This window comes from Marmota flaviventris, chromosome 17 (assembly GCF_047511675.1).
Source record: "Marmota flaviventris isolate mMarFla1 chromosome 17, mMarFla1.hap1, whole genome shotgun sequence".
Classification (NCBI taxonomy): Eukaryota; Metazoa; Chordata; class Mammalia; order Rodentia; family Sciuridae; genus Marmota; species Marmota flaviventris.
This window is the reverse complement of record NC_092514.1, coordinates 58,291,419-58,303,654: the sequence shown is the minus strand read 5'-3', so window position 1 is coordinate 58,303,654 and position 12,236 is coordinate 58,291,419. Positions and strand designations below refer to the sequence as shown.

General features: G+C 40.4%; 1 protein-coding gene and 1 non-coding gene across 3 annotated transcripts in view; one reads left to right on the top strand and one right to left on the bottom strand.

The window, feature by feature from the left end:
- Eftud2 (elongation factor Tu GTP binding domain containing 2) overlaps positions 1-12,236 on the bottom strand; it is a 40,133-nt gene that overhangs the window by 22,549 nt on the left and 5,348 nt on the right. For both annotated transcript variants that reach the window (XM_027947089.2, XM_027947090.2), the window contains exons 3-9: positions 8,311-8,476; positions 7,576-7,654; positions 5,776-5,851; positions 5,194-5,259; positions 4,386-4,421; positions 2,661-2,751; positions 1,328-1,410 (exon numbers count right to left, since the gene is read on the bottom strand). In XM_027947089.2, coding sequence (XP_027802890.1) covers positions 1,328-1,410; positions 2,661-2,751; positions 4,386-4,421; positions 5,194-5,259; positions 5,776-5,851; positions 7,576-7,654; positions 8,311-8,476 — 597 coding nt within the window. The remainder of the gene's footprint in view (positions 1-1,327; positions 1,411-2,660; positions 2,752-4,385; positions 4,422-5,193; positions 5,260-5,775; positions 5,852-7,575; positions 7,655-8,310; positions 8,477-12,236) is intronic.
- On the top strand, positions 6,179-6,251 carry Trnav-cac (transfer RNA valine (anticodon CAC)). The gene has a single exon. It is a non-coding gene; the product is annotated as a tRNA-Val (tRNA).

Here is a 12,236-nt window from a genome sequence, read left to right as displayed (position 1 = left end):
TGCGGCCCGGGTTCGATCCTCAGCACCACATACAAAACAGAGATGTTGTGTCCGCCGATAACTAAAAAATAAATATTAAAAAAATTAAAAAAAAAAAATATCAGTTATGATAGTGTTGTATCAATGTCAATTTCCTGGTAATGGTTACTGTAAGTGAATGTACTTATCCTTATAAAATAAATTCTGCCAACTACTTGGGAGGCTAAGGCAGTAAAATCTCAAGTTCAAGGCCAGCCTGAGCAACTTAGTAAGACTGTGCTTCAAAATAAAATAAAAAGCTCTGAAGTTGTAGCTCAGTGGTAGGACGTTTGCCTAGCATCCATGAGGCCCTAGATTCAATCCCCAGCCCCACAAAAAAATAAGAACCAAGAAACAAAAAAATCATACAATAACAAACAAAAAAGAAACCATGAAATATTTTACCGCTATTTATTTTTTTTGGTACAGAGATTTAACCCAGGGGTTATTTACCACTAAGCTACAGGGTCTCACTACATTGCTTAGGACCTAAGTTGCTGAGACCAGACTTGAACTTGCAATCCTCCTGTCTCAGCCTCTGCAGTAGCTGGGATTACAGGCTTTTGCCACAGTGTTCAGCTAATATTGTACTTTTAAATGGTTCAAAGGGGCTGGGAGTATAGCTCAAGTGGTAGAGGACTTGCCTAGGAGGCATGAGATCCTGGGTTTGGCCCTCAGCACCACACACTAGAAAATTAAAAATAAATAAATAAAATAAACGGTATAAAGGGAAAATATATATACATGTGTGTTTATCTGTGTTCAGAGAGAGAATTCCAGAGCAAATAAAAATAAAGGTGAGTTCCTTGTACTACTCAGGCAACTTCTCAATAACTTTGAAATTATTTCACAGTCAAAATTAAGTCAACTTTAAAAACTCACTCACAAAAAGAATGGTCAAGACTTCTTCCTCTGCTGGCTATCTCACCACTGACAATACAAACGCAGGTTAGTCAAGGTACCGAATCTTTCAATTTAGAAATATAAAAGACACCCTGGCCTTTTAACTCTAATCTCAGAAAAACCTATTAACTTTTAAAAATCCCTTTATATGAATATGCTTTCCTCCCTTCCTTTAATTTATATCTGTCATTATCTTTGTATTTCTTGAATGACAATGGGTCTTATCACTTTGAGCTTCACTGAGCAAAGAGACCCATCTTGATAATTAATTTTGAACTTCATTTGCTGCACTAATTTTAGAGCAAATCTAAGCCTTAATCCCAGACTTTCATGTTTGCTGGCTCCCAGCACACCTAATGCTCTGGGCACTGTGTGGGGGCAAACAGGAGAGCAGAGCCTGACTCACCCCCTCAGCGGCATCGATGAAAAGGACCACTCCATCTGAGATGCGCAAGCCAGCTGTGACCTCATCAGAAAAATTCACATGTCCTGAAAAGCAAATATTAAGTAAGTCACCAAATGGTGAGTGAGGAGGCACAATTAACTTGTTGTGTGATCTAAGGAGCACTTTGAAGCTTATAAACTCACAAACATCTGCTTTCACTTCTTTTCACAACTCCTTGGGCAGTGTACAAATTTCTTCCATTAGTCACATCCTTGGATTCATCATTTATTTATTTGTTTATTTTGCAGTACTGGGGATTGAACCCAGGATCACTGTACCACTGAACTACACTGCAGCCCTTTTTACTTTGAGCAGGGTCTCAGTAAGTTGCTGAGGCTGGTTTCAAACTCGTGATCCTCCTGCCTCAATACCCCCTACCACCAGATGCTGGAATCATGTAGGTGTGTGCCACTATGCCCAGGCGGATTAATATTTTATACAGGAGGCCCCCATATATAAGAGATAGACAGTTTTACCTAGGAGGGCATAGTGAGCTTACCCTGACATACCAGCTTACTCTGTAAGCAGAGTTCTGTGGGACCTAAGACAATCTGGAGGAGGGAGAAAGGGCAAAGGGATGTGGGGTGCTGCTCAAGAAGTCAGTTTCCTGTTAAGATGCTGCTGAGGGGAGAGGTAGTGTTCTGTAGAAGCTGAGGGTATCAGGGCACTAGGTACCTGATAGCGTAATGAAAGCAAATCTACCAAAATGTAAAGTTCTGATTTTCGTCCTCTTTTTTGCAGTGCTGAGAATTGAACTTAGGGTCTTACATATGTTAGGTGCCTTAAAGCTATATCCCCAGCCCCAAAAATACTCTGCCCCAAGTCAGTCCTTTCTTCTCTATCTTCTTTTTTGGCAATACCAGGGATGGCAACAAGTCAGTCCTTTCCACAAGAGTCAGCTGCAAGGCAAGGTGCACTGCTCCCACAGTTATCTCCATGTCCACTGGTCTCCTTCAAAACACTGAGAGTGCCAGAGGCCAGAGACAAGGTCTAACTAACCTTTACTTCTCCAGGGGCAAACCTGAGGCCTGATATAGGCTGAAGTGAATAAATACATAAGGTTCCCTAAAATTAAAGTATTCTAGAGGAAAGTAAAGACAAGCATAAAGCACAGTGTTTGCTAATTAGTAAGAAGCAAAGAAGATTCTGAAAAATGAAAACTACCTCAATAAAGAATGAAAGTATGAAAGGAAGATAAAAACAAAAATGTGCTACTTCACATTGCTCTGGAAGCAGGAGCGTAGAGCCCAAACCAGGACAAGTTTCAACCACACAGAGTAAGGGAATATTTCACCTGGCGTGTCCATGATATTGAAGAGGTAAGATTTTCCTTTGGTATCTGGCAGGACCACAGTCACAGGAGTGCTCTTGATGCCAACACCTCTCTGAAAGTCACAAGAGACAGTGGTCAAGACTTCTTGCTTTGCTGGAAGGGTGCAGTATAGCAAATTACAATGATGTCTCTCTTTATAGTGGGTATAATTTTTATTTCTGGTTCTAACCAAATTGACCTTGAAGATGAAACATATTTTTTGGTACTAGGGATCTAATCCAGGGTGCTTTACCACTGAGCCACATCCCCAATCCTTTTTATTTATTTTTATTTTTTTAAAATATATTTATTTGTAGGTGTAGATGGACACAACATAATACCTTTATTTATTTATTTTTTTATGTGGTGCTAAGGATCGAACCGGGGTCGTCCCCCCCACCCCACCCAGTGCTAGGCAAGCGCTCTACCGCTGAGCCACAATCCCAGCCCTCCTTTTTATTTTGAAACAGGGTCTCACTAAGTTGCTGAGGGTCAGGCCAAGTGGCTGAGGCTGGCATTGAACTTGCAATCCTCCTGTCTCAGCCTCGTGAATTGCCTGGGATTATAGGCGTGTGTTGCCATGCCCAGAGAATCTTTTCTCTTCATACACTAGAACAAAGATAACAGCAGACTATTTTAAAACTAAAAAAAAAAAGACATAGTAGCACACACCTATAATCCCAGTTTTTCAGGAGGCTGAGGTGGAAAGATCATAAGCTTAAGGCTAGCCTCAGCAACTTTGCAAGACCCTGTCTCAAAATAAAATACAGAAGGCTGGTAATGTACCTCAGAGTAGAATGCTCTGGGGTTCAATCCCCAGTCCCACAAAAAGCAGGAAAAAAAGAAATAATCTGGGGCATATTCGTTTTTTGTTGTTGTTGTTGTTGTTAAAACAAACAAACACAGATACAGTTTTTATAACACTTATAATAGGAAATAAATATTTTAAAAAATAGCCCAGTCAAACAAATTTATAAATATATTTAGAAACAAAAATAGCTAACATTAAGGCTGGGGTTGTGACTCAGTGATTGAGTGCTTGCCTAACATATGCGAGGCGCTGGGTTCGATCATCAGCACCACATAAACATAAATAAATAAAATAAAGGTATTGTGTCTAACTACAAAAAAAAAAAAAAAAAAAAAAAAAAAGGCTAACATTCACTGATTACTTATCACATGCTACCTCTGTTCCAGGATCCTTTAGTTAACCATATCTATGAACATATAAGTCTTCCAAGTATTCATTTAGGAAAAAAGGAATAGAAATAGAGGAAAAAGGACACAGAAGAGGTCAGAGGGGAAGGATAAAGATCCAGATGGAAAGATAAAAAGAAGCATAAAGATACATGAACCTGTTCAGAGAGAAGCTACTCCTTGGAAGAGATCATCCTATGGATGGACTCATCATATGGATGTCATTTTAAAAACTATGTTGAGCTTCACAAATCAGACTCACCTCTTAGTATTTGCTTTATTAGGCCAAATTAAATTCAGTCAAGGACAGGAAGGCCCCATCTTGCCCTCCAATTTGCCTCCCCAGTTCTCATCATGGAAGAGCAGGGGGAGAAGAGGTGTGGGTCTGAGCTGAGGGGCAGGTGGGCTATGGACCAAAATGCTGCCATAAAGGCCTCTCTACATTTTCTACAAAACTATTACTGGTGGGTCTGATATGGGTAACCATCTGATTTCCCAAGGTACACTTACCTCTTGCTCTGTGAAGAGGATGTCAGTATAGCATAACTGAAAAAAAAGAAGGTCATTACCATCTGAATTCAGACTCCTCTTCCACATACCAACCATCAATCACTGTTCCTCGCCACCTCCCAGCTGGGGCTTCTGCCCCAGGAGAACAGATGAAAACAGCAGGGTGTCCCCACAGCAATTCCAGACAATGAGACCAGTGCCCACTGAGCTGGAAAATGTTCCTTGATGTGTGGAGTCCTTCCCCCCACCCCACCCCACCCCCACCTTTTGGGAGGGAGTCACTGAGGACCAGGAATGGCTGGAGAGCTAAATTTTATCAAATACACTTCTATCTTAAGAGTGGTAAAGGGAGACACATGCCAGCCTTCAAGGAACCCCACATGTCAAAACAGTCAATCTGGCGGACTGAACATTTATTGCACTGAGACTTGCTGCCACAGTTGGCCTCATTCACAGGCATTTAAATTTACCATGAAAACAACAAGGTCCAATTGTATGATATTTATAGAGCAGGCTATTAATACTATGACAGGAAAGAACAGACTATAAAAGTCAGGATATATCATAACTGAGGAGGGATCCCAAGTGCAGAACAGATCATCTAAAAATACTGCAGGTTAATATTCTCTTTGCCTGAGAAAATTGAAATCATTTTCTTGTAGCCTATTAATAGAGATTACAATTATAAAGCAGTACTCCGTAGGTGTCACTATTTATAAAGAGTGGGAAGGGTGAGGAAGGGGAGGGAGAGACATCTTTCTGTATTTTGAATGATTCATTCTAAACCCTCAATAGAAGTTCTACTTACATCCTGGTCATAACGCTTTCTGATTTCCGGGTGTGTCTGCTCTATTAAACAATCTACAAAACATGTCTAAAAGGGAAGAGAAAGTTATAATCTACCAAGTGCAAAGGAAAATGAAAATCTACTGTGACCTCCTCCCAGAGCTCCTAACACACCATGTAATTTAGGGATAAGGAGAGGAAGAGGGGAACAAGGAGTATTATGGGACAACAAATGATTAACACGAAGCCACAGGATTATTTTTAAATGAAAGATGAAATCTTTCCTGGACAGGCATCCCCCAGGAAATGAAAACTTATAAAAATCAAAGTAAGGCTCAATTTCCCTTTTTCTGTCCAGATGTAGACACAAGGCTTAGGCATGCAAGTAGCTTAGGAACAGGTTCCACCTGCTACTCAGAAAAGCTAGAATTTCATAGCAGTTTCATAAGAGGCACATGTTGACCCTGTCCCCCTTCCCCCATCCTGGTCCCCAAGTCAGGATGTCCAGGTTTATGAACTCAAATCTCCACCTCTGTGACTCCGAGGGCTCAAAAGATGAGCAGATACAAAAAGAAATCCTGTTCTAAGCTGAAAGTTCTCCCACCTTGCCATGGTGGAGATGGCCACAAAGGGTCACATTTCTGATGAGCTCCGAGTTATCCATAAGATCTGCCAAGAAACTGAAAGAAGAAAGAAAACAAGAAAAGGGGCGTTGGCATAAGTTTTCAAGTGGAGAATAGTACAAAGGTGTTTCGGGTATTTTTGGCCAGAAACAGCTTTCCAACCAACTGGAGAATTCTCAGACAGAATGTCTACATCTACATAGTTCTGCCTCTGTGAACGAAACAGATTTATCCATGAGATGACACAATCTGGGAATGAAATATCTTGGGGATTTCAACAGTCAAATAATGAGATTAAAAAAAAATAGAGGAAAAAGAAAACCAAATACCTGAACTAACACAGCTCCATGAGAACTGTCTCTTTAAAAAGCTTTAGGCTAGGGTTGTGACTGTAGCTCAGTGGTAGAGCACCTGCCTCACATGCGTGAGGCACTGAGTTCAATCCTCAGCATCACATAAAAATAAACAAATAAAGATATTGTGTCCATCTACAACTAAAAAAAGAATACTAAAGCTTTAGGCTACACTGATAGCCCACTGATGCCAGGAGGACTTAAAATCATTTGGGAAGCTTCTTTTGGAATTGCTGTTGGAGCAGTTAACAGAGCATTAAAGAAAACCCCTGTCATTACTGATGTTGAGCCCAGGGGACTTCCATTCTGGTCATAACCAGCACTGTCTTTCATATTTATCACCCATATTACTTATGGCAAGTAGCCTTTGGATGACTATGGCATTTTTTTAAAAACTATTTTTTAGTTTTAGGTGGACACAATATTTTATTTTCATGTGGTGCTGAGGATCGAACCCAGTGCCTCATACATGCTAGGTGAGCGTGCTACCACTTGAGCCACATCCCCAGCCCCTGACTATAGCTTTTTATGTGGCTCAAAGATGAGAGATTTTAAAAATCACCACTGAGAATGCAAAGGAATATAAAGCAAGTTTTTTTTTTAACATTTTCAGTTGTTGATAAACATATAATTTCATGTATATATGTATGTATGTATGTATATATGTGGTGCTAAGGATAGAACCCAGTGCCTCACAAGTACTAGGCAAGTGCTCTACCTCTGAGCCACAACCCCAGTCCTGAAGCAAGTTCTTAAAGCTTCTGAAGGGTTGTTTTTAAAATGTCTGAATGATGGCAGGTAAGCTGATTGTTTCAGAAGGTTCCCTACTTTTTTTTAGAAGTATAAGAACCCCCCCCCCCCACCCTGCGTTTTGTGTGCTTGGGATGAGATTCTATTTAAAAACAAATAAAAAATAGTTTCATTACCTAATAGTGAGTCACAAGCACTTCAATACATGAGGACCTTAGAATTGCATTTTGTCAGTCAAAACGTTTCCAAATACAGTGTGCACACAAAAAGCTAAACCCTTCTACACACACTCCACTGTCTTGTACCCTCCATTTCAAAATAAAAAGCATTCAATTGGTCCCAAAATACTAAGCAGTCTTACTGAGTCAAAATTAGCTCTGGTGGCCACAATACTGATAATTATAATACCCCTCTCTGTTTCAAAGGCTGGCTTCCAAGAACAAATTAAAGGTGTGGAGGAAGAGGGAAACAGAGATTTGGATGAGGGCCAAGAGAAAAGTTAAGATTGAGCTTACATATCCCAGTAGCCAAATAAACTGAGGGAAACTGTGACAAGTTATGAAGAAATGCTGCCACAATCCACTAGCTACTTAAATCAAATACAACCTTCTTTCTGTCTCCATGAAAAAACAAACCCACACTGCTTCTACAGAGAAGTTCAAAGATCTTATAACTTACTCCATTTCATACACCGTGACAGGTAATGTCTGCTCCATCAGGGTGAACTTCTTGGTTTTCACTGGCTTAATAATGGGTTCTAAGGGTGGGGGTGGGGGGGGATGAAAAAGGTTATGATGTGCAAGTAGGCATAAATCATAAAAATACAGACCCCTATTTCATCAGACTGAGCTTTCAGAATGTATGATATAGAACATCTATTTTATTCTTAAGAATCACTCATGTTGAGAACGTTCTGGAAATGCTGTTTGGCACGTGACAGTGAAGGATCTCAAATTGTGAACTGAAGAGTTTGCACTCTATTTGGTGGGAGGAGGGGGAGAAAGGTACAGATTAAGGTTAATATCTGTTCAAAATCTCTCCTTACAGATATAAATGCAATTACTTTCCAAAACTTATAAGAAGTGGACAACTAAGCACTGTGAAGATTAGTAAAAGGGGTTGGGACTACTTAGATAGAAGAACTTATCAGAACACAGGGAGAACTTAATAATGGCCTTTAAGCATCTGAATAGGAATTAGACAAAAAAATAAAGCTTTTATGCTTAGTAATCAGTCAAAAGTTTTGATGACTATTCAAACAGTGTTAATTGAATCTTAATCCAGAAACAGTACCGGAAAGTAGTTAAAAAAAACTGATCAGTTCATTCACTGAACTTTAAGATCTGTTGAAGGTTACAAAATGAAATGTTCATGTTTGGATGTCCCCCTCACATCCAGCGCCCTCTGCTGTACCTGTGAGAGGCTGGGTGTCCTCTTCCTGAACGATGGTCTCCACCTCAGGACCATACACCTCCTCCGCGGTGGGGTAATACTTCTTATCCTCATGCAACACCACCTCCATCCCAGGGTGATCGTCATCATGCTCTCCTATATCATCGTCATCCTCGTCATCATCCATCTGAAAGAGAGGAAAGGAGGATATATTGAACAGGCACATCTTTTCTGCTCAATGACTGACTACAGTTGGGGATGGAGCTCAGAGGTAGACCTCTTGCCTAGCATGTGTGAGGCCCTGGATTTGATGTACAACACTATGAAACAAAAACAAAAACTGACTGCATCACATAAATAAAGGTACTGACTTCACATGCTGGTCATCTTTTTATTTCAAGTTCTTTGCCAGTGGGGAGGGTCCACTCCTGCAAGATCTTTCACAAAGAGAACACTATAAGCCAAGGTTATGCCCAGCTCTCGTGCTTCAAATTTGCCCTTTCCTGAATGTGGGCCAATGGTCACAAGTGGATTGAGATTAGGGAAAAAAAAAAAAAATGGCTCATTACAGCATACCTTTTTAAACAAACAAACAAAACCAAAAACTCCACTTTCTCCAGCAAAAACCAGGAGGAGGGGTAGGGTTGTAGCTCAGTGGTTGAGCGCTGGCCTCACATGCATGAGGCACTGGGTTCAATCCTCAGCACTACATAAAAAATAACTAAATAGGACTGGGGTTGTGGCTCAGTAGTAGAACACTTGCCTAGCATGTGTGAGGCACTAGGTTTGATTCTCAGCACCACATATAAATAAATAAAATAAAGGTCCATCAACAACAACAAAATAATTTTAAAATTAATTAATTAATTAGACAAAGATATTGTGTCCATCTACAACTAAAAAAATATTAAAACCCAAACCAAAGCAAACCAAAACAAAACAAAAAACCAGGAGGAGCTAGAGAAAGAAATTGAGAACAAGTCCACACCTTTAAAATTTTCACTCAGATTTTTTTGGGGGTAATATTTATTGAGTTATAGATGAACACACAGTATCTTTATTTATATTTATGTGGTGCTGAGGATCAAATCCAGTGCCTCACACATGCGAGGCAAGCACTTTACAAATGAGCTACAGCCCCACTCCCTACAGATTTATTTATTTATACCATAAAGAAGGCGATTAGTTAAGAGGTTACTGCAGTAATTTAGGAGAGATGATTAGGGTAGTGGCTTTGACCACAGCAACTGTGAAATTTGCTGGTTTATTTTTTTAGTACCAGAGATTGAACCCTCGGGTGCTCTACCACTGACCTCTACCACCCAGCCCATTTAATTTATTTTGAGACAGGGTCTCACTAAGCTGCCTAGGCTGGCCTCAAACTGAAAAATGTTTTCTATTTTTTTTTCCCTTTAGTTGTAGTTGGACACAATACCTTTATTTTATTTATTTATTTTTATGTGGCACTGAGAATTGAACCCAGGGCCTCGCACATGCTAGGCAAACGCTCTACCGCTGAGCCACAACCCCAGCCCCCCAAAAATGTTTTCTAATGAATAAAAATAGATGTGATAAAAAAGAGAAGAGGCCTGAGCAACTGGAGATGGCATTGTATTTAGTAAGCTGAGGAAATCTGTAAGAGCAGATTGGGGGCAGAAGCTCAGAAGCTAAGTTTTAGATATGCTAAGTTTGAGATTCTCTTATAGTTTAAGTTGAGAAGCCAAGTTGGAAATTGGATATATAGACCAAAGGTTCAAGAGAAAGATGCAGTTTGGAAATATCAATCTGAGAGTTCTCAGTGCACAGAAGCTACCTGATAAGACTTGATAAGATCACCAGGACAGTGAGTGTATGCAGAGAACAGGAAATATCCTACTGAAATGTGGAGGTCAAGGACATGAAGAAGTAGCAAAGACATAAGAAACAGCTAGTGAGGAACAAATCTAGAGGATTCTCTGGAAGCCAATGGAAGAGAGTATTTAAGGAGGAGGGAATGGCTGGCTGGATCAGATGCTTCAGGCTTGTCAAATAAGAAGACTAGAAACTGACCTTTGAATCTGTCAGGATAGAGATCACTGGTAACCTCAACAAGAGTAGTTTCTGAGGAGTCAGGGAAGCAAAAGGAAGGAAGTGGGCTTGAGAGAAAATGGAAAGACAAATCAATTTGGAGACAGCCAGTATCAAGAACTCTGTTTTTTTTGGTATGGGATTGAACTCAGGGGCTCTCAACCACTGAGCCACATCCCCAGCCCTATTTTGTATTTTATTTAGAGACAGGGGGTCTCACTGATTTGCTAATAAGTGCCTCATTGTTGCTGAGGCTGGCTTTGAACTCGCAATCCTCCTGCCTCAGCCTACAGAGTCATTGGGATTACAGGCGTGTGCCACCCCGCCCAGCCTCAAGAACTCTTTTGAGGGCTGCAGTTGTGGCTCAGTGGTGGAGTGCTTGCCTAGCATGTGGGAGGCCCTGGATTTCAACCTCAGCACCATATAAAATTAAATAAAATAAAAGTATTGTGTCCACCTACAACTAAAATGATAAAAAAAAAAAGAATTCTTTTGAAATGTGCTGTATTGGAAGGCAGAGAAATAGGGAGGTAACTGAAGGGGGTTATAGAGTCAAGGGAGGATTTTAGGATAAAATAACATGACTGTATACTGATAGGAATGATCCAGTAGAGAAGGAAAACTGATGATGCTGGAGAGGCAGGGGAGAATTGCTGAGTGAAGGTCTTGAGTGATGAGAAGGGACAGGATCTAGTTTCTAGTAGAGAGAAACATAAATGAATCATCCACAAGAAAGAAAGGCAGGCATTCTATATGGGTACAGACCAGGGAGGTAGGTAGATATAATGGTGGGTTCTTGTTTTCCTTCACACAAATTCTACATGCCAACCTCTTTCTTAAAAAGAACAAAAAACCCTCCAGTGGTGAGCTGACTGGCTACCTCCTACCACCTGCACACTCTACTTCTACTCAAGTAGCCTGAGATTACCCTAGCTCTTTTGGCAGCAGAATATATCCTACTGATAATAACTCCAAAATAGCAGTCAAGCCAGTTTTCTCCTGTTCCATGCTGCTGAATGTATTATAAATCTAACTGTAGGATCTTATGTAATAATTTCTGACTGCCTGTAATCATTTTTACCTGAGATCTTGACAGCAGCTCAAACTTAACAAGTCTAAAATAAAACTAAACAAGCATGTTTTTATCATTTCCTTTTGTCTGTTAATAACCAGTTTTCCTCTAGACACTCCAGTTTCCCTCATTCTCTCTTCTTGCATGCAAACAATGGCCAAACTCCACAACTTCATGCACTTGCTGAGACTATTGTGATGAATTCCTGATTAATCTCCAGTCCTCCCAACTCTCCTTTCAGTAAAGAAAGGTCTTTTAGTAGTTTTTTCATTACTATGATCAAAAAGACCTGGCAAAAACAATAGGAGGAGAAAAAGTTTATTTGGGGGCTCACGGTTTCAGAAGTTTCAGTCCATAGAGGGCTGATTCCATTCCTCAGGGCCTGAGATAAGGTAGAACATCATGGTGGAATGGTGACAGAGGAAAGCAGTTGAGAACACTGCATCAGGATATGAGAGCTCTGCTCAACAAGGACAAAATCCGTACCCCAAAGGTAAGCCCTACAGGAACTCACCTCCTCCAGCCACACCCTACCTGCCTAGAGTTACCATCCAGTTAATTCCTATCAGGGGATTAATGTACTGATTAGGTTAGGAGTTCCAAAACCCAATCATTTCACCTCTAACCTCTCATGCATTGCTCATGTCATGAACTTCAGGGGGACACTTAATATCTAAATTATAATAGAAGGGTCCAGCATTTTGCTTGAACCATGTCATCTCTCACTTTCAGTTCTCCATTCAAATCCTTCAACCTCTGGCCTCATGTCCTCTGCTTCATATCCACAGCTGCCCTTCAGGAGATGTGT